Source organism: Rhopalosiphum maidis, chromosome 4 (genome assembly GCF_003676215.2).
Source record: "Rhopalosiphum maidis isolate BTI-1 chromosome 4, ASM367621v3, whole genome shotgun sequence".
In the NCBI taxonomy this organism is placed as follows: domain Eukaryota; kingdom Metazoa; phylum Arthropoda; class Insecta; order Hemiptera; family Aphididae; genus Rhopalosiphum; species Rhopalosiphum maidis.
In genome coordinates this window covers 9,802,303-9,826,113 of record NC_040880.1, presented here as the reverse complement: position 1 = coordinate 9,826,113, position 23,811 = coordinate 9,802,303, and the positions used below count along the sequence as shown (strand labels likewise).

The 23,811-nt window shown below is 24.7% G+C and overlaps 1 protein-coding gene across 1 annotated transcript in view; it reads left to right on the top strand.

Annotated features, from left to right (window-relative positions):
* The first annotated feature begins 13,250 nt into the window (after positions 1–13,250).
* Positions 13,251–23,811, top strand: part of LOC113549263 — a 32,105-nt gene continuing 21,544 nt past the window's right edge. Inside the window, exons 1-2 of the mRNA XM_026950474.1 lie at positions 13,251–13,463; positions 13,709–13,855. Coding sequence (XP_026806275.1) covers positions 13,712–13,855 — 144 coding nt within the window. The 5' untranslated portion in view covers positions 13,251–13,463; positions 13,709–13,711. The remainder of the gene's footprint in view (positions 13,464–13,708; positions 13,856–23,811) is intronic.

The following is a 23,811-nucleotide window of genomic DNA, read 5'->3' as shown; positions in this document are numbered from 1 at the left end:
ATTTAATTTAATATTTAATAATCATTTAATCCATGTAGGTAATAATTAAAACAATTATTATTTTTTTCATATAATTAGACTGACTTTATTTTAATAAAGAAACGTGTATGCCATAGACATTATTTTAATTTAATTGAATTATACACAGAAAAACAATAGTTTTTAATTATGTTTTATAATAATTATATAATAAGGTATGAAAATAATGAATAGATATAAAAGCGTATAAAAACCTTTAGTAGGTAATATATTATTATCATGTAAATGTACGGTTTTCATTAATATATAGTTACTAGTAAGATAAAATAAGAACAAATCAAAGTTTCAAAATAACAGTGAAAAGGCTTGGGGATATAATATGTCAAGTATTGAGAAACCGAGACATTCAGTTTAAAATATATTATTATTTATTACTTACATCATGTCAATATATTATTTTATAGTTGGAAAGATTGTTCAAACTACATGAAAAAGTCGCGCATGAAAATTAAACTAGTATATGAGCTTAACACATATTATTTTAAACTGTATTAGTACGTCGAGAGTTCTATAGTCCTATTTCATAAATATATTTGAAATTTGTATTAAAAAAATATATAATCGGTAAAAACCCGGAATCTTTGGTTAACATGCAATGCTGGATATTATATATTGAATAGTTTAAATACCTAAGGTAATTATATATATTTTTAAATAAATGCCTATTAGTTTTTCAACTAATTATGTATATATATATATTTTCAGTTATATTACCTGCACGATATCAAAATACATAACAAACTGGCCATAAAAATAAAAACTTCATTTTCACGATAATTGAAAGTTACACAATATGGTCAAATAGCGCGAGAGGTTATTCTAATTCGTGAATCGTCTGATCATCTTTATTATTATTATTATTATTTTTTTTTTTTTGATATTACATCATACACGAACCGCACAGCTGACTAATTTTATAATCAACATGAGTTACCAAACCGAGTCGGGGGCGTTTACGACCATTGCCCAGGGACAAAACATATATAATACATCCAAAAAACCTATTCCGTAACCAATTTTCCTTTCCAAATGTTTGATATTTTTTTCTTACATAACGTACAATTCGTTTTGATCAATTAACGAGAAATCAAATCACAGCAGCGACCCATTCATTGATGTTAGTCTTTACAATGTGGGCTCCTTCATAAATAATAACTAGTGAGCTATGACTAAAATGTATAAGTATTCAATAACACCTACACACGAACAGTATTTACATTAATTATTATTATTAAATGTCTTGCATTCGATTATAAAATATGTTTACCACGCGCATGTATCGTCAAATAGCTCACGCAAAGAGGAATTTTTGAGAATTGGTCATGATAATATTATGTATGGCGTACAGCTCATCTGTTCGTAAAACACGATTTCCAAATGTTCAAATATATAAATATTTTGATCGTAATTTGTATCGATTAATTTTTTTCATTATAATTGGCACGATAACAGTTAATTAAAATCACACCTCAAAAGTGTTACTATAAAATAAGTTAAAAACTCGGAATTATCTGAATTATATGTTCATTTTAAAACATAACCCTGAAAAGTAATGAATTTAATACAATTTGATTACAATTTAAAAGTTTTAAATATATAACTTCATCTGTCTGGAAACTAATTATAACTATGAGATGTACAATAAATAATAATAAGATTTAGTAAGTAAGCATTTTGTATCATTGATGTTTCAACAAAATAGTGGTGTGATAAATGATAACATTATAATAAGAACAAATGTAATATTAAGCACTAACTTATTCCATTTGAACAGTTAATTGTCTCGAAGCTAACTTCTCCCACACTTTGTAAACACTGCGCTTTATTTATAACCGTTTGCTATCAGAAAATATTTCCTTTGAACTTTGGACCGTTCAATAAGTTTAAGCAATGAGTATCACCTTCAGTTTTGTGTACACCACGTCAATTTTCAGTACTTAATTCAATACTACTATAATTTTCTAATTGCAGTGAATGTTTTGTAAACAACTGTTCTACTTATAATTCTATATTTAAAATGTAATAATATCTTGAACATTTGTTTGCATATTCATTTATATCAACATATTGTTATGTAAACAGCAATTCACAAATAATGCAATTTGAAAATATGCTAGATTTATTTTTTTATTTTTATAATATTAGAATATCGTAAGTGTGAACTGTATAATATAATATGTAACAATGTAGCATAAATATGTATTTTCTTTTTTTTTTTTTATTTAACTTGATATAAAATTCATTATAGAAACATCAATAGAATTTAACGAAAAACCGAAAACGTGCACTCTGATAGCACTATATTTTATCAAGAACGTTTATGAAAATTAATTTTAAGTTGTAATTAATAGTTACATTGTTTAATTTTACTTTTATAGTAATTGTAATATTAATCACTAATAATTATCAATCAATGGAAACAGCACATCTTATGAACGTCGTACATTTAAAAATATAGATTTACATATTATTATAAAATACACTTTTGATTAATTCATTTTTCGATGTCCACAATCATAATTTATTATAAAAACTACGATTATGTTTAATAAAATGTAAAGGGTTTCGCCGTATGTCCAATAAACGCATGCTTTTATGGTAACATATATGTAAATGTATGCATATACATCATATAATGTAATTTCAGTAATTGAAGTATTACAGATAAGATATTCGGATTAACTGTTAGATCAATTTTAATTACTCATTCAATGCAATTTCGTCAACCAATTAATTTATATGTTTTAAATTAATAGTTAAGAATTAATGAGTATATAAATACGTTTTTTATACTTATATAGCTTAGTTTTTTTTAATTATAATAATTATTATTACGTACCGTCGTATTACAGGTACCAATTAATTTAACTTCTTTTCAAATAAAAAACCTCATTCTAAAAATGAATCATCATTATTTTTTTTCAATTGTTTGATAAAATTGTAAAAAAAAATACCTACGATAATCTTTTAGAATTCGTGTCAAACATTACTACGTAATATCCCAATTAAAAGCGTCCTAAAATAGTATTTGACTTTAGTACAGTAGATTAATCAAAAATTTTTTTTAACCTTTAAGTAATCTTCTATTGATTTTTACTGTTATTTTCCAATTTTAAAATTTATATCATAGTGCTAATCCTCCACTGAAAACTACTATAAATAGCTTGTAATTAATGTTATATCACAGCCCAATAATCCGTACAAGTATGTATTATTTTCTTTAATACTCTTTTAGTTTTGTATGAATATATAGATCATACACACAAATCATTCAAAATGTGTGGTATGAAAATATGTTTTAATAATTATATATATTTCAAGACTAATATTTGACACTATCGGTTGCATTAACTAGTTAATTATGTTTATGTTAAGTTAAAAAGTTAATTATTTAAAACTTTTTACTAAACTAATTAATAAGTTAATTTTCTAAACGACTTCACGGTTTTAAATACAAATAATTTATAGCTACAATATTTATAATAATATTATAATTCCTGTTACGTTTCTTGATAAAATAAAAATATTACGTATAATAATATTTTGATCAGTGGTGAATTGAACTATTTTTGTTGGAGGAGCAAAGATTTAAACACGCCATCACTCAACCATATTTTATTTGAATGTACCTATCTACTAAAACCACTCGCTTTTCTCTGATTATATACATGGAGTCACGAATAATAGTTTCGTAGCACAACATTTATATACGTCTGTAATATCGCTATATTTGTTTTGCTTCCTTTTTAGCTTAAATTTCACTCTATTAAATGATACTTTTATTTTTATTAACTATGTTTACAAATTACAACTTTACTGCCTACTACCTACTAAAATCATAATCTTATTATCAGTATATGCATACAGAATATCGATTTTGGAATTAAATTTAATAACGTACAATTACTAAGAAACATGTTTATGTTCAGGCAAACTAATCATTTGATTTTGAACGAATTGTACTCACTATTTAAAATAATTATGAAAATAATCAAGAAATATAATATAGGTTTTTAATTATTGTTAATAATTCATAACATCAAGGCACACAAGCCGAAAATGAATGTGTATGCGTGTGTAAAATAACTGTATAAATAATTTATATTAATTTTAAACTATTTAACCACGAACCTATTCACACAATTTTACGATTCGCCAATATTAACTATAAGTTAAAAACAGCAAGTAATATTATACTATAATTTATGATGTATGCAATTTATTTTTGACAGAAATTAGTTTGACCTACTATATTATAATTAATAAAAAAATAAATTGCTTATATCAATATAATTATATGATAAAATATTCTTAAAAATATAGGATGACCGACCGTGTCCGTTCACAACCGTTTTTCGTATCTAATGATTTATCATTGAATTACAATTTAATACGTCCGTTATAGCGATCCACTCGATGATAAGGTACATTCAAATTCAAGAATACAGCAGAACGCCTTTCTTGATTTTTTTTTTTTATTTATCTTTAATGTAATAGTTTGTATGAAAATTTGTATTACATCAAGCTACGTGTTTTCAAACAGTATCCAGACTTAAATTATTCGCTTTTATAAATTATAGTAGGTACCTACATGAAACATTCTGGTTCTAACTAAACAAATTACCCATTAAAACATTTATATATATATAAACTTAAGTTTAATGAAAATAACGCTAAAACCTACTCGGAATTTGTTAGATTGCCTCAGTGTTTGAATTGCAAAAGGTAAAATGTACCAAACAAAAGTACAATAATGTACTATGTACTATCAAATAATTATAATATAGTAATTTCGGAATAACTTATTAATTATCGTAGGTAGTGTTTAACTGTACTATTAAAATACAATGTTTTCTAAAAAGTTAAATTCATATTTATGTAAAAAATGTAGTCACTATAAAATAAAAATACTTTTGTTACTGAAATTAATTATTTATTTATTTAGCATTATATAATGTTTTCCATGCGTAATATATATTTGTGTTTATTGTTGTGTATACCTACATGCTAATATGTGAAATGAATCAATTATTACATTTATTAAAATATTGATTTTTAAATTTTAAAAAAAACTATGTATACATTTTCATAAACAAAATAATACATAGAAATATCATTAAGTATTTATAATAAAATAGGTAAGTACTATCTATAGTTAATGATAATAATTTATAGTTAACGTTGACGTGTTTAAATAACAATATACTAAAATAAATGATTTAATATTTTTAATTATGTTATTTAACTATTATAGTTGAAATAGTATTATAAATTGTAATATTTATTTTTTTTAATATTTTAATTTTTTTTAACGTCATAACTCTTAATTAAAGTAATCTGTTACAATATTAACAATAAAATATACAACAAAAAACAACAAACAATAACACCTTAAGTAACAATCGATACATTAATATATAGACAGAAATAACGGATTGACGAGATCTTCCAGTGGAGATACTTCGTCAAGAGAGATAAATTTTTAATAATATAAAAATATATTGATAAAAAAGTGAAAATTTTAAATAAGTTCGGGATTTATCACACATTATTCATGATTTCAATATCCGTTATGACCAACCTCCATAACTTCTACAAATGTACTCCAATTCGAATTAAGAACGATAACATCCATCTAAATACAGTTAAAGCTAGTTAATGGAATCGAAGGTTTTCTGATGATTTATATAATATGGCTACGGCCAAAATCCTGGAAACCAATCGAGATTAAAAGTATAAACGAGTATAAGAAAAAAGTTTAAGAAAAATAGCATGCCATGATAAGAGATTGTAATTTTAGAATTATGTGAAGTTCAATATTATATTACATTTGTATCTGTTCTATAAGCTAATACAATAATTCCATTCTTCGATGAAAATGCTCAAATTATTCAATGCTTATTTTATTTCATAACAATGTGTTAAGTAAAATACTATAAATTACCAATGAATACAAATTAAAAAAAAAAATCTCATAAATATTTATATAATTGTGTATATATATATAATTTATAACTAAAACAAAATATATCGACCCATTAAATTTGAAAAATGTAAATAAAATACAATAACTACAAATGATGTCTATATACTTGACATGGCTATATCGATAAAATAAACTACATAGCATTTTAAATGTATAAAATTATAAAACTCAAACCAAGTAAGTAACAATTCAATGCAAAAATCGCCTAGTTTATTATGTAATGAATCACTTTTAAAATTATAAAAACCGAAAATATTATTAGTTATTTTCAGAAATTATACGTCTCTTTTGAATATAAATTTAACGAATCGACGTCTAAAATATTACACGGACAAGGTACTTCGTGAAACATTGGCCTACTCTTCGTGTATATGACCTGCTTTATCCCTTGCGATTGCATTTTATACTGTAACCCGTACATTTTTATGTACTTTAAGGTTTAGAAATGTTAGGTCGCAATCTCACAAAACAAGTTGCATAACATACAAAATTATCTCAAGAAAAATAAACAAACAAGAGTTTTAATGGGTTTGTACATACTTTACATTAAACTAACTATACAAATGGACCAAAGGTGAATCGTTGATTTTATTGTCATGCATAAAAACTAGTTATACTCAACTCCGGCATAATTCACACCAGTGGCAACCAACTCGGCGCACCACTTGAAATTGTTTTGTATGTGTACCGTACACAAAGCGACCATTTCCGTTTTTGAACTTTTCCGAGAGACATACGTGAAAAATCAACATTTGCCTCAATGTGTTGTTTTGCTTAAATTTTCGTACATTTCACAACGTATGTGTTAAGAAAATAAAACGTTTCCTGTTAAAATATTATTATTGTTGTTGTTGTTGGGATGGATAAACGAAAGCATTGAATCTGTGACGGATACAAAATAACATTTTGGCTATACTTTCGCCACACGCGGAACCAAACCAAAGAGTAAAATAAATTAATATTTTCATTTCAAACACCGAATAACGGCAATCTAGTCTGACAACTAATATGACAGCCGTGTGCGCGGAAAAAAGTATATTATTAGTGTGATAGTGTTTTAAGGCGCCATTGAATCCCACTGAATAAACTAAGGTGTAATCTATAGGCCCAGTGCACGCTGTATATTGTTATATTTTAGTATTATGCTATGTCAGAGTGACTATTCTTTTTTCAAAAATAAATATAAATTAATTTTTTTTCTCATAATACAGCATCGTTAATTAAGTAATATAAGATTGTCTTTATTGAATTATTATATTGTAACTTGTTAACAAGATAATTAATCGTACTAAAAATAAAATGAAAACTAATAATATTTAAACATAGAATACGAGTAGGTGAAAAATTCGTAGAATCGTATAACTTTGTTTTTAATATGTTATTAATTTAGATACATGTAATATATCATATTTTTTTTTCATATTTCATACAATTAGATAATGTTTTTATTGTGTTTCAATGATATTAAAATATCGTCGAGTAAATAATAAAATAAATATTAACATAAATCATAAAGATATTCCTTAAAACATACAATTACTTTTCAACAATAACACGACTACATATATTTTGCCTACATAATACTCGCCAATTGTTTATAGTAATAAATTATTTATCAAACACAAACACATTCATGTAATCATTATAATTTATCACCTTTAATAATTATTACGATCCAAATAAACGGTAATTTATTAATTTGAAAATTGCACTGTTATAACACAATATTTTATACACCTTGTATAATGATTGTATATTATATTTATGGTACTGCTTGAATATTATGATAAAGTAACTTAACAAAATTGTATGTCACTCACAGTTTATATTGCCACCAATCATATAATTGTTCAACTTTAATAATATATATTTCTATGAATAGTTTATTACGTTTGCATATTTTTCATCACCTTATTCAGATTTATAATTTTCTGAATGAATCCCTAACTTTAATAAGCGTTTATCATATTATCTGATTATTTGAGAAGCTGTGAGATAATTTACATATTTTATTACTATCATTTAGGTACATTAGAAAATAATATAATATATTATATTATACACTGCGCATAATTTCACTAATTATATTAAATGAAATATTGTTATATTCGTCATTCGATGTTTTTGGTAAAAATTAGTTTGACCTACCAACCTACCATAATATTATTAATAATATAAAAATAAATTAATATGTGCGATACAAATATATTATAATATAATATTCTTAGAAATATTGATTTACAGACCGTTTATCAGCTCAAAATCTTATTTCGGATGGAATAATTTATCATTGAATTAAAATTTAACAGAACCCTTACAGCGATGAAGTATACCGACTTCCTCTGCTTTCTTTAATTTTTTTTCTCTATCATTTTAGGGAAATTTTTGTGATACTAAATTGGATCTAGTTGAAACTTTTGATAATTTCCAGAAGTTTTAAAAATAATTAAGAAATAGAAAATTTTTTTAAAAAAAGGTAACACAAGATTCCTTATGAGTTTAATAAATATTGCAAATTTATATCCACAACTTTTTCAATAAATGTTTAAATTACACGATTTAATCAAAAGACCATATTATAGTACTATATTAATCATAATTTAATGTTAACAATTAAATTTTCAAAATATTATTAAGACTAATTTTAATTTTTATATTGATTATTTAACGAATAAAATATCTAGTCATACCAAACGCAGTATTTACTTATAAGTTAATAACAATAAATAATCATACATAATATAATATTATAAAAATTATTAACGTAATACACGCAATGAATGTGCAGTGAATACATTTGAATTTAACATACCCATTACAGTGACCTACTCAATTTTAAAAACTTAAAACCTACTAAATAGCAGATCGACTTCTACAATTAATTTTATGCTTTTATTAACGTTACTATGTTTTATGTTCTTTTATTTATGCGATGTAATATTATGGTGTTTGTTAAATATTGTTATGTTTATACACTGTTGGTTTTTAAATTTTTGATCCAGATCGTAAGGCCCATTATACATATTGCACAAATCGCGAATAAAAAAAATCTTGTTATTGTGGCAACAATGTCAAAGGAAAAAAATGTCACGTTCAATTCTCCTCTCCGATATTAAATAAGCATTACAATCAGTATTAAGTTTATTCACGTAACCGCATTTAAAAATATAACAATTATAAAATATTTTTTTCTGAAAAACGGTTGAATGATTTTGTAACTAACTTATACACTTATAATTTGATTACAAATATTTCATTTTGTAGGCTGTATGTTATAAATATATTATCACCACGTCATTATAACAATAATACGAGTATACTCGTATTAATAAAATACTAAATTTAAAATATAATTATTAAATACTATTCACGATTCAATACGTATCATATAAAATTAAATATTGTATGTACTGTTAAGGGTTTTTAAAATATAAAAATTCATATAATACTGAACAAAATGTATTTAAAAAAACATTGGCAACTTTAAACTTAGACAATAAGTATCTTATAGTTAATTCATTTATAAAACATGAAATACACATATACATACTATTAGTATAAGGACAAACGATTTATTTAACAAATAGTAGAAAGAATTTTAATACTCATTTTAGTATAATTATATATTTATATGTACAACCCAATTAGTATTTAAAAATAAAGACTATAACTTTAAATTATAATTTGTATAAATGCATTATTATAGAGTAAAAGTAAAAAGAGAGATATTCATGCTTGAAGAGCCGCTATCTAAAAAAAAAATTATTGCATACACTTGAAATTTATAAGAATACTTATTATAATACTTCTATATGTTGAATAATTTATATTTCTAATATCGCCTGAGTTCTGCAGAATATTATATTCTACTTCTAAAAAAACGTATGGTATATAGTGTACTTGTGTTAATGATTTAATGTAGGTACTTATGTTTGGTGAACACCGTTTAAATATTAATACTAGTACGATATATATTTTATACGAATGACTTTGTTTAAAATAAATAAAAACTTTTCTGTTTTTTCAATTTTTATTTTTTAGTAATTAATATAATAAAATTAAAACTGTAACTTTTGTTTTTGTTATTATAATTAAATAAATTAATCACATTCTTGAAGTATGATTTTATTAAAATTCCAAAATGTTTAATTAAGTATAAAGATTTCTTAATTTTATAGCTTTAAAATAAAAAAAAACCTTTATTGATTAGTTTATTATTATTCTGAGTAAAAAGTTGCATAATTTCTTTAATGTATTAAGTAATAAGTATAGAATTGCAATATTATTATTATTCATGCTTTCCTTCTTCTAACATCAAAGTGCCCCTTAATTTCCATTTACCTACTACATGTTATTAAATATAATTTTTCTTAATTCTCAGTAGTCGACACTAGATTCTTATTTAAGATTTTCACTATTTTCACTATTTTTTTTTTTTTTTTTTTTTTTTTGTTATTATTAAATAGTAAATTATTGATATTTCATATTACATCATATACTCGTATTTATTATTTATTTAAAATAAAATTGTACTTATGTTTGAGTATAATCAAATTATATAAAAAGTTGACAAAATAAAAACCAAAATATTCGCTGTTGTGGGACTAGATGAATGTGATAAGACTATATTCCCACAATGGATACCTACTTATTAATTTATTATTGTATTTTTATTGTATTTACTGTTAACGACATTATTACTTTTCTAACCGTGTAAATTAAAATAATAATCATTGATTACATATAGTTTAATATTTTTAAAAGCACTAACCGGCAATAGCATTTTTTTTCGATTTCAAAGGATCCAAAATCGATATTGTGACACACAATACACATTTCTATGACTCATATCACTTATATGACTACAAATACGCTCAACACACATATTCATAACTATTTACATAGATGTACATATATGTATTTTTTTGTACTTGTGTTACAAAATTAGAATTTGATCAAATTATTAAATGCATTTTTAGATTTTTGTAATGAAAGTTATTTTTCTCAAATTCATAATGTTGACGCGAAAGTTTGATATCTGTAAATTTAATGGCAATATTATAGGCTATAATACAAAAAATATATAACCCTCAATATATCTGATATTTACATACGAACAAATTTCTTGTTGTCTTGTTATTGGTTTGTTGTTTGATTGGATGCAGTTTTACGATTTTTGAAGTATCAACTATTTATTACGTTATTTTGACCGCTTTTACCAAATGGATACTGTTTTTATTCAACATATTATATTGAGATATTAAATATTAAAATCCAAATTTACTTAAAATTGCAGCGCAAAAATATAATTCATAATATAATCCAGCGTTTATAAACCTTTTTGTAAAATCAACGCACAAATTCACTGTTTATTGGGTACGCGACCACCCCTAAAAAAAAAAAAAAAATTGATAAAATATTAATAATTATTTTTACTATAAATAATTTTATCATTGAATATAAAGATTATTTTTTAAATTAAAATATTTAGAAATAAGTATCTAATTGTAAATTAAAACTTTTCGTTTGAACTTACAATTCTCGTAGTCACGATGTACTGCTCATTGCTCAATATTGTACAATCGACTGATACCGCATGAACAATCATTAGCGCATTTACTATATTATATTATAAAATACAATTCATAAAATATATTATCGTATTAAAATAAACTGTATGTATCAAAATAATGAGCAAACGACTTTATAATATCATTATTTGCAAACAATTCGAGTACAAAAATCCATTAGCTATTTGATACTTCAAAGACTTGAAATATATATTAAATTACTTACAATGATCATCGTGGTCTGAATTTGTTTTTAATCAATGCAGTCCTAAGCAAATTAAATCTTAACATGATTACTTATTGACTATCGTATCAATAATAAAAAAATGTATACAGTAATTTTGTACCACAACAATGATATTTTTCAAAACTTAAATAATTAAATTTATAAAGAAGCATATGTATTCAATACAGCTTACTTTTTAAATACTGATCACAGCTAAGTCGTTCTATGTTTTGAAACTGCGACTTACGAGGAAGCTCAATACATATTATAGTTCTTTAAAAATAAATGTTTATCTTATAATGTTCTGCATTTTTTATATCTGACATAATTTCTTAGATTTATTTAAAATACGACTATTCTGAATTATCGTGACACACATAATATTATGTTTAGAATTTTAAATGCTTAGATTGTATAAGTATAGCATGTTTTGTATGCATAATTCACATGATATTTTTTTTTTACATTTACGCTGTGCGTATTTATATTCACACAAAGATAAAAAAAAAAAAATACCAGTAAGTATAATACTATACGTAATGTAGAAACAAAACTACAAATACCTAAGCACATAATTCAAGACATTGTTTTGAAAGTGATTTATGATGAACTTCGTGTGATATAATATTATCAAAAAAATAAATAAATACAAATATTTTGTATTTTTGTCGCGTGAAATATTATTAATGTTTGTATACAGCCCATACGGAATATAATGCCTACTCAATATTTCTCAACTGCGATGTTGTTTAATATGTCAGTGGGGTTGGTTTCCATTATATCACATGTTATAGAAACGATCTGTCGATGTTTAACGGAAACGACGAGGACGACAAAGCGCAGCAGATCTACAACACATATAATAATAATAATAATAATAGTAGTAGTAGTAATAATAATAATAATAATAATATCAATATCGTACGACAGAGTATTATTTCGCGTGTGGCGGACTCGTTTCGGACCATGAATGAACGTCTTTTCGAGGCGGAGACAATCAAAATACGTGTGTGTGGAGTCGTGGGTAGGGGTTGTAGGGCACACCAGAATAACAACGCCGCCACATATTTTATCGACTTACGAGACGCGATAAAAACGAGAAAACAGTATCAGTGGGCAAATTGGGAGCGTTTGCACGACTTATACAATATATATATACATTATAATACATATATATAACATAATAAGTCGACTGTACAATACACACGCCATATTATACACACACACACACACACACACATATATATATTTATATATAAATTTAATATACATACATACATACATAACGGCGGTGGCGATACGGTTTGGCCGGCGCTGGTCGCATACGACCCGTCGTGGGGGTGTGGCGCTTACGGGGTATGACTCACGGCCCGCATTGGCCGTTAAAGCACGTGACATCGGAGCACCGTTCATTCATCGCAGACCTCATCGTACACCCACTCGCAACCCCGTGGAGCACACGGCGGCCGTCACTATAAAAATCTGCACCCGAAGCTCGCGACTCGAACTCTTCCGATCGCACGGTCAGTCGGCGCTCGTGGTTGTACCTATAGAAGACAATAATATTAATATAGCCGACGACAAATATATATATATATATACATATATTTACGATTTGGTTTTCTCTCGTTGCTATATAAAGGTAGGCTATCGGAAATCGTGTAATGATTTAATAATACTTTGCAGTGGTGTGATTATTGTTTAATATTATGATGACCGCGCAAACCATCACAGCTAGTCCATCGTATCCTCGAGCCGCATAACTCTCTTGCGTTTACGACCTATAATTCTTTCCAATCCTGTGCACTTGTTAATAAACAACAAAAAAAAAAAAATAAAAATAAAAAATAATTATTAAATATTGTTATTTTTTTTTTCTTCTTCTAGACGATGGCAAGTAAATTTTCCGTGTTATTTCTCGTCGGATTCGTGGCCGCTGTGGTCGTCGCCCCGTGCATGGTGGCAGAGGCGAGATACCTACCCACCCGGGGAAACGAAGACCGGTTGACCAGATTGAAAGAACTGCTGACGGACGTAAGTTATTATTATGTTTTACCTTTTGGAGTAAAAAATATATGCTGAACGATAAGCAAAATGTGTAATGGCTCTTTGTAACTGATGTTCGTAAAGTGTATATTGATGTACATAACAGTATAAAAATTCAGGTTTTATAAATATCAACATTATTTACAGTGAAATAATCATCAAATAATAACAAAAATAGTAACGTTATACAACGTATTTTAGCTGTGTACTCTTTTATATATATCTATAAACATTTTTTCGTATTTACCAAAACTTTCTTTAAAATAGATACATATAGGTAGAATGTACATATTATTATATTATGACTTATTTTTTTCTGACATTGTATCTGCTACAATAATTTTACGATATATTTGAAAGGAATTTTATATGATATGCTTTATTCTGCATAAAATAAAATAACCAAAAAAATGTTAAGTGATTTTAAAAGTTGTTAATAACAGTGCTCACGTGTAATTAGTTTTGATATAAATGGCTTGTTTAAAAAAAAATTCAATTCATAAGTATAATTTTATATAAAAAACAATGTATTAATTTTAATTTTAAACTATATAAGTGATATTTGTAAAATATTTATTTTATATTCCATATAAAAATGATGTAATATAATAAAATAATACATATAACAACGTTTATGTAGTAAAAAATAAAGTCTAATATTTTATGTGTATTTAAAATTATTTTTTTATAAAATACAAAATTAGTAGAAAACAGCAAATAATTATTTCATTAAAAAAGTAAACAATTTTTGAAATTCAATTCAATCTTTTAATCATTTCGTATAAACCATCAAATCAAGGCATTTTATGATAATTTATTATATTTATCGCATATTTCGATATATTATATAAAAAAAAATATGTAACTCAAACAACGAATTTGACATATTTTGTTTTATACGTATTATATTCACAACTAAGCAATTCGTATAGTAATATTGGTTTAAATCATTTACACTACATTAATTATTTGTTCATCATTCCTTTTTATATTATTATAATAACTAAAAGTAGTTTAATGTTATACTTTGTTCAATTTTTAACTATCAAATGTATGTAAACTTGGAGCTTATTTAATATTAAAAATGTTTAAATAATTAAATGCTATTTAAAAAAAAAAACGGTTAGTGAATTTTCATCGATATGATCACATTATTTAGTTTTATTTTTTTGTTGTGTATAATACCAACACACTTAAAAAAAATATATATGATTGATTGTTGCCATCACAATATTTTCAACTTTTTCAAATCTGCAAATGTTATTAAAACGTATTTAATGTATAGCTAAGGATAGTATGTATACATCACACAACCCTGAGACGTGATGAACTGATGAACTGTTGATTTATCAGCGTTTTACAATCATGAAAAACGGTAATATTTAATGTATACACATATGCAGTGTGGACATGTATTGTGTTTTTTTAAACAATAGCTGAATAAAAATGTTTAAAAAAATGAATTAATTACTGTCGGGTAAATTTCTTTTCTTTTTTTTTGTTTTTTTTTTTGTTTTAGAATCTTTTTGAATTTGTATTTTTTACTTTACTAATTGGTTATCATGTGAATTAGTGCAGCAGGTAGGTAAAATACTAATTGTATTTGTTTACGAAAAGGTCGATGCACATACACAAATATAGAATATATTTATATAAATTGTGTTAATCCTTTATTAAAATAGTACGGGGTGAATTTCGGATGGTCAAAAATTATGGTCTTAGAACAAAAGACAAAAACTAATGGCCAAATCGATATACCATAGAATCGTATGACTTAAAAATTGTAACCATTTTGTAATCGAAATTACACATGTACGTGTATAATAAGTTTCCTTTAAACATCGTTTAAGTGAATAATTACGAGTCACGTTTCCTACGTAGCAAAAACACAGCTACCTAAAATATAATAATATGGTCGATAAATTATGATTTTCATGCAACAATATTATTATTTTTAATACGATCTTTACTCATAGACAATACTTAGCAAACCACGGGCATATTCGTTTTTAATACTTATTTAAAAGTATTAATAATCATTTAATCGTTATAAATAATCATATATTTTGATAATAAATTAGATATTATGCTAGTTGTGCTGCATTCTTTAATTTTTAAGGAGTATTCATATATTTTATCCATTTTATTTGATGCTTGATGGATAGTAATTAACAATATGTAGTTATGCAAATTGAAAATTCAAATGCACTAAAATATAATATTCAATAAATTTAAAAAAAACCTTGGTTTTTTTTTAGAATATTGAATTTAAAATATTTAAAAAAAAAAAAAAACATTTATGCACTATAATATAATATAATATAATCGAGCTCAACTTTGACTCGTTTCCTGAATGCAATTATTTTCTGTGCATCAAAATGAACGTAACAGAATCTCTGTAAATCACAGGTTTTTTTTTACTTCGTCAATATGACCGAATGAGATATATTTTTACGTGGGTATTTTATAAACGAAATAAACAATATGAATGTATGTAAAATAGTTATTCGAGTATTCGAGGGACAAAATCATTGATTTGACATTTTTGAATTATCTACTTATTATGTACGCTACAAAAGAAGAAAAACTTGTATAGTTTAAATTTAAAATTTATTATAAATTATCTTTTCAATGATTATTAATTATTATGTGTTAGAAAAAAATGATTGGTACTCGTTTAGACTGGAAAATTTCAAGTTAGACGTATGCGATGAGATATGTCCTATATTTGATTTATATTATATTATATTATAATCGTTTATAGGTTTATGATATTATTTAATATTTATATGATCACAGTTTGTAATATAAGTGGAATGTAAATTGTTAAAAACAAAAAGAAAATATACGGCACTTTATTGAGCTCAATAATAATATTAGTAAATAATATAAGAAGTCGTATTTATTTTATTTTTCAAATTGGAATAATTCAAATTGTGTTATCTTGCAAGTAGGTATAAAATGCAACGACATATATAAATGTACTTTTCACCAGTAAAAACAATTGAGTTCGTGTAGAGTATGACTGTATCCCAAGGGATGACCTGCATAATTTCGTATTTTCGTAAGACAGTTTTTTTCATTATTTTACATCGTTTTAAGTCAGGTGACGAAAATGTTAACAACTGATTCAGTAACAGAATAAAAACAATCACCGTAGACTCTAGACATGATGTTTTTTTAAAATTGTTTTTAAAAGTTATTCTGAAGTTAAAAGTGTCGTTTAATAATTTACATACATTTAAACTCAATTTTCGTTTTAACTTTTAAACCAAATTTTAAATAATTCAATAATATGAATACTTATTCAAATTCATTTTTTACTATGCATATAATTATGCAATTTATTTTTATACTTTGGATGTAAATAATATTCAGTAATATTAGTGATTATAATAATATGTTATTCAAATTTAAATATGTCCAAGTACGACATAGGTATTTAATTTGTTGTAATCAGTTGTCAGTTATCGAGAACCAATATTGAATGGAATTTGGACTGCATTTTGGGCATTTAGGCAATATTATTTGCTAACCGAATATATAGTAGTTTATATTCCCTATATTACACAATATACATTATACATATTACAATATGTTAATTTTACTTGATAACTGAGTTCAAATAATCTGACTACGTAAAATGCGTAAAATCACGAATTGTTTTAATATTAAAGTTTATAAAAGTATGGGATTTTATTAATTTAGTATTGTTATCTAGAAGTTATATGAAAACCGGCTGTTCTCGCCAAAGAACGTTTGTTTTACATTTCTGCTAATAAAAAAAATTAAATATATTTTTTAATTGTGTAATTTTTGTTAACTCATTATGAACAGTTTTCCCACGTGTAACTTTACAATACAATTTGTACCCGGATATCGTTTGTGTTTGTCCAATTATATGGGTTTTTGCACATAGTAGTTATTTAATTTATCTAATTAGTCGGTTAAAAATAAATTTAATACAACTTTCACGTTATTAATATTGAAGTAAATTAATTATGGAATTACTTATTTTTTGGTACCAGAAAAAATTATTAAAAAGTGTAAACCAAAATTATAAAATATTAAAATTTTTAAAATGTAATACATAATAACATTTAAAAAAGTACCTATATAGTAACTATTTTTTTTTTATAGATAAATATTTTATTTTGTTATAACACAATGTGAATATAATAGATTATGGATTAGAAATAAAAAAAATGCATCATCGATCCATTAAGTTATTTCTTATGGCTGTACATTTCTATAAGATACTTTTTTAAATTCAAAAAGCTAACAAGATAATATTATAATTTATATAGTACCTATAAAGAACATTTAATCCGTATTATTTAATATGCAAATACGTTATGTTCTTGAAAAATATTAACGAATAAACAGAAATAACTTTTTACTAAATGTTATTAAAAAAAAAAAAATTAAATATACAATTCAATTCTATCACACTGAAACCGGCATTTTCATAGAGTCCATGAACGATTTCCGAATTAGTCGAATCTAATATGTTCGTATATTTGTATATTGTATGTACCGTATAATATAGCTGATATGACATAATATTAGGATGTGAAACAAAGTAGGTATGTCTAGAAATACAATACTTTTTTATAATTAGTATGCTTATTTTGTCGGTTGATTTCGGAACGGAATACACAGTACGATAGTTAAATACCGATAACGTGATGCGATCTCGTTTTATTACATGTAATAATATGTATTGAGAATGCCAAATTCGTCCTTAAGACCTTGAAAAATCAATCCTAAAATAATAGTGGATTAATAGAATATATCGTTATTGTATAATAGATTGATGTATTCTAAGTCACTTTTATAGTTTCATGCGGAATAGTATATTGAAGATATCTAGACTTACACTAATTTATGGTTATTCCCAACTTATACGTATTTAGTTTGAACTTTTATTACTGCACTGAAGTCACGGTACGCAACAATACCATTATATTATATACATAAATAGTTTATCTATTATAAGAAAAACGTTTAAAAACTCTAAGCCAATAAAGTAAATTGTTGTAAGGGAATAAAAATGAAAAATCTACCATTGTATTGTATATTTTGTTATTAATATTCAAAGAATTTGTTCGGTTTTTACAAGCAGTGCTATCAATTATTTACTATAAAAATAGTTATAAGCTCTTAAATTCACTTAACGATACAGGATTCAAATTGAAATTATTTGGTATATTGCTCTTAGGGTCACGGATCATAGTCATGAATTCCCTACGTGGCTATTTATTATGAAGTAGATAAAACATAGAAAATATTATTAATGAATTTTATAATAGCTTAATTTAAAATATTATTACATATATTTGTGAATTCGATACTGTGTTATAAAAGTATTTTAAATTTAAATGAATATTAAAAAATTAAAAATTAAAATAAATATTAGTATTATGATTTGATTATTAACTTTAAATAATTTCTCGTTTGATTCAATGGATTACTTAAGTTAAGTAGCATATAATACTCTGAATAGCATTCTTAACAGAAATATGTAATTGAAATACATTTTTTCTACACGTTTGTATATTAGGTAAATACTAAATGTTTCATGATTAAAATAATAAAACAAATTTAAAATTTTACGATCAATTATAAATTAAGAATTTAAATATTGAATACTTAAAAAAATATATAATGCTTATCATTAGACAAAAAAATAATATAAATCTAAAATCTTAAAATAGTTGTTTGTAATAAAGTATTATGTTTAGCTGGTTGACATTTTGTGTACCATAATTACTGTAAGGCATTGTAATTATAAACAAACTTGAATATTAGATAAGAGTAAAGTATTTATTTTTTTATTTAAACTTTATTATTTTGATACTTAAATATTGAAAGAATGAGTCGTATGTGAATAAAGAACATGTTTACCTACGTAGATACATTCGAAAGTTCCAAATTCACGATTTAGTCGTAAATTATTTTTATCTGATATTCACAACTGATATATTTTACAAATAATTAGAAAGATAATTTTGTATTCAAAAGAAATTATAATAAAAGAGTACCTTAAGAGTATAAAACCGTTTGCTTTCAAATTAAAACACACCGACAGCTATAAAATAAAGCCACTTTCCGTATACTAAAAAAAAAAATGAACCACTTTCCTGAAACATAAATTCACATGAGTCTAATCGTTTAAATCATTACAAAATTATTTTATGAACAATGTAATCCGACATTTTCACTTTCTTCCGTACATCAACTTAGACGCACGCAACAGTCTACAAACTTTTTGCGTAAATCTTTATTTCCCACATTTATTTTCCGGTTTTAATTTAGATATATTCAGAACATTAAAGTATGCATTATTGTTTTTAATTATATTACATAAAGTAGTATTCATTAATAATAGCTTGAGTTTAAAAGAAAATATTCAAAACTTTAAATTTAGCAAAAATATACATTCACTTAAAAAATCAAATTATATATCATATCGTAAGAATATTACGCGTGAATATATGTTAAATAAAAAAATGTCTTTAATATGTTTAACTATTATACATAATATATATACTTTTAGGTAATCACTTTTATTTTGTTTAAATAATTAATAAATAGAATAATAAATCCAGTCATAATATTATAATATTTAAATTAAAATATGTATTCTTAAACTCAGTTGGAACCTTGAAACATAGTAGAAAATTCACATTTATATTATACTTTTCGATAGGCAGTACATTATTAGATATCATTATAGTATAGGCTTAGGTATTAATACCAATTAATACAATGTTAGGTTAACAACTACAATAATTTATTAATAAATTAACAAGTTAGTAGGTATATTATAATTTATAATAATATTATCTAACACCAATATAATATTAAGTAATATGATTATTCTTTGTTTTTTAAATTGATTCTGTAATAAAGTATGAATTAAATTATTAATGAGTAATGACAAAGTATAATATAAATATTAAATACATATATTCGTTAAAAAATTGTAATTATCCTTGCCGTAAATATTATTATTTCATCATTTGAACTAATATCATTACAAAACGAAAAAATAAAATAAATTCTTGCTACACGAAATTAATAAGATGAAATTATTAGTTACGTTAATGTGTAAAGATGATAAAGGATAAGATGACTGGTACAAAAATACATGTATAAATTAAGTACTTATGAAAATTACGTAACAATTGTACTACTTTTCATGAGTTGTTAAGTAGAGTAAGAAAAAAAATTCCATACTTAAAAACAATAGTTGAAATCCTTTCAATATAATTAACACGTTCAGACTTAAATATTTAAGTGTATTATTTAAACTATAATTATATAGACGAAATAAGAGAAAACTATTATAACGCTCCAGCAAGACTATTATAATTATAGTTGTCGAGTATCGTTAAAATTACAGGGTAAAAATATTATAATTATAATTTACAATAAATGTGTGGGACAGCATTATGTTGATTATAAATTGTATACAATTACATGAATACGTACAATAAGTACCGTTTTACACCTACTTGGTGATAAAATTAAATTACAATTTATTAATTACTATATTGAATAAAACTAAGCATTTCTATACAGAGTAACTCGTTATAAAGTAAACTGGATGATTTCATAAATGTGCTCACGCCCCAAAAGTTTGATTATTGTTTGAAAAAAAAAGAAGTCTAAGATAAAAAAAATCAAAGTATTTAAAAATACTGTCCCTAATACTTTCTTGATAATGTTTAAAATTATAATTTTATTATTAAAGAAAATAATAATGATCGTGCTTGGTGAATCACTGAATATTTTATTATATATGATTAGTTTTTTTTTTAAAAAAATGTTCATATTTTAGCAATGGCATTTTCTAATTTTAAAATAAAACACATAATATATACCATACTCAGATATCTACACCTATGACAATACAAAAATATATCTCAGACCAATTAACTTATTAAAATAATAACGAAGCGACTTAAACGTTGAGAAATATTACCAGGCGTGTAATTATAACATCTGTACCTACCATTAGTAAGACCATAACTAGTTATAATATTTTGGCAAAATTAGTAAAACACGGATAATATAAAATGTGCAATTTTTTTTGTAGATATATATATATATATATATACAATTGAAATAGATTTTATTTAAATATATATTAAATAATACAATAAGTAAATTTGATAAGAGGAAAAAAATGACATGGGCATTTGGGAGAAAATGTCCATTGATATTACTCTAAAAATAAATAAATATTTACTTAATTAGTAATAGTAACGTTATAGTAAATTATTTGAGTCTGATTTGAAGTATTGATTATTTCTTTATTTATTTTTAATTTGAGTATGACTAATAACTAAGTTAAAATATGTGACAGTACCATTTTCCTTAAGATGCGAGTTGTATCGAATAGATCTAGAAAAAATAAATTTTATATAAAAATATTTGTATATGATTATATAATATTAATATATTATATAGTTTATTACGGATTCGTATATTATAATTGGATACTTGTTAGGATGGTTATTATGTTGAAGCCATTAAAAGTAAAATATTCAAAATATTTTATAGTTTGATGTTCTAAACATAATATTGCAAAATTATGATTCAACTAATATTTAAATTAAAAAATGTGTGCTTACCACATTTTTTGCCATAATAATACGTTTATTCAAATTTTGACTTTTGGAATTTTTGAACATTCTATCAGAATATATTTTTAAAAACTTTAAAGCTATTTAAGGAGCGTCTGCTTCCTGTAACGATACCATATTTTTTCAATTAAAAACGACTTTATTTTATTGTATTTTTTTTAAATGTAATAATGCGCGTAATAAAAAAGGTGATTCTCGTTTGAAAAGAAAAAAAAAGTTTTTATCGTCAATGTTTAAATGACTTAACAAATCTGAGTAATAGGAAACGCAGTCTGTAACTACTATAGTATAATAAAAAAATGAAAAAGTCACGATTTGAATAAATTACGTATAATTAATTGATTAGGAGTGAGCGCGCTTGGTGAATCTCTGAGTAGATAAATATAGTTGTCGTCGTAGCGGCGTAATTTGAGCGTGAACGAGGCAAGAATAAAATCCTAAATCAAAAAAATGTAATCGAAATATTGCACCGAGTCCATACGTCATATCGACACTGTACCTACCCATTACAACCCAGACAATCAGGTATAGAGAGGTATATTTCAGCCCACACTATTTGCCTGTTTTATTGGACAGGTATAAAATAGTTCGACGGGCCAATACCATGGGCGTACTCAATCAACGGACTTATCTGTGTCGACATTTCGACGACTATTATGACAACGACACATATAATTATTATGTTGTAAATGAGTGCAGCGGGTGCGACATTTTACCATTATATTCTGTGTGGCGCACGTTAGCGCTAACGGAGAATACGTACTATTTTGATTTTCGTCCATGTAACGTATTATAATGTTATGTATTAATATGCTGCGTATTATAACGCACTGTTGTAATATAACGTGGCATTGTTGCAGTCTCTATACTATCGCAGTGTATATTGTATGAATTAAATTGTAACATAATACATCATTATTTATTTTATCGATCAACAACGTTCATGAAACTCGCTGGCGGGTAATCGTTTTGTTCGGTACAACGCTGTATATTGTGGTAGGTACTCGAAGTCTCGAACGAAATGTACGAATATTGTATTAATATTATTGGTTACAGGTACATACACCAGGTAAGTATAATCAATGATATAAATACCTATATGTGATACACCGTAGTTGTTAATTATGTATAAGCGCAATATTGTCGTTGACGGCCGATTAAATAGGTCTTAAACGGGTGTATTCTCATCCACCACTATTTTAAAGTGAATTGAGATTTCCCGATAGTCTAAACGTGGAATTCAATTCAATCGTTAGCTAATCGAAACTTCTAAACATTATTATATTCACG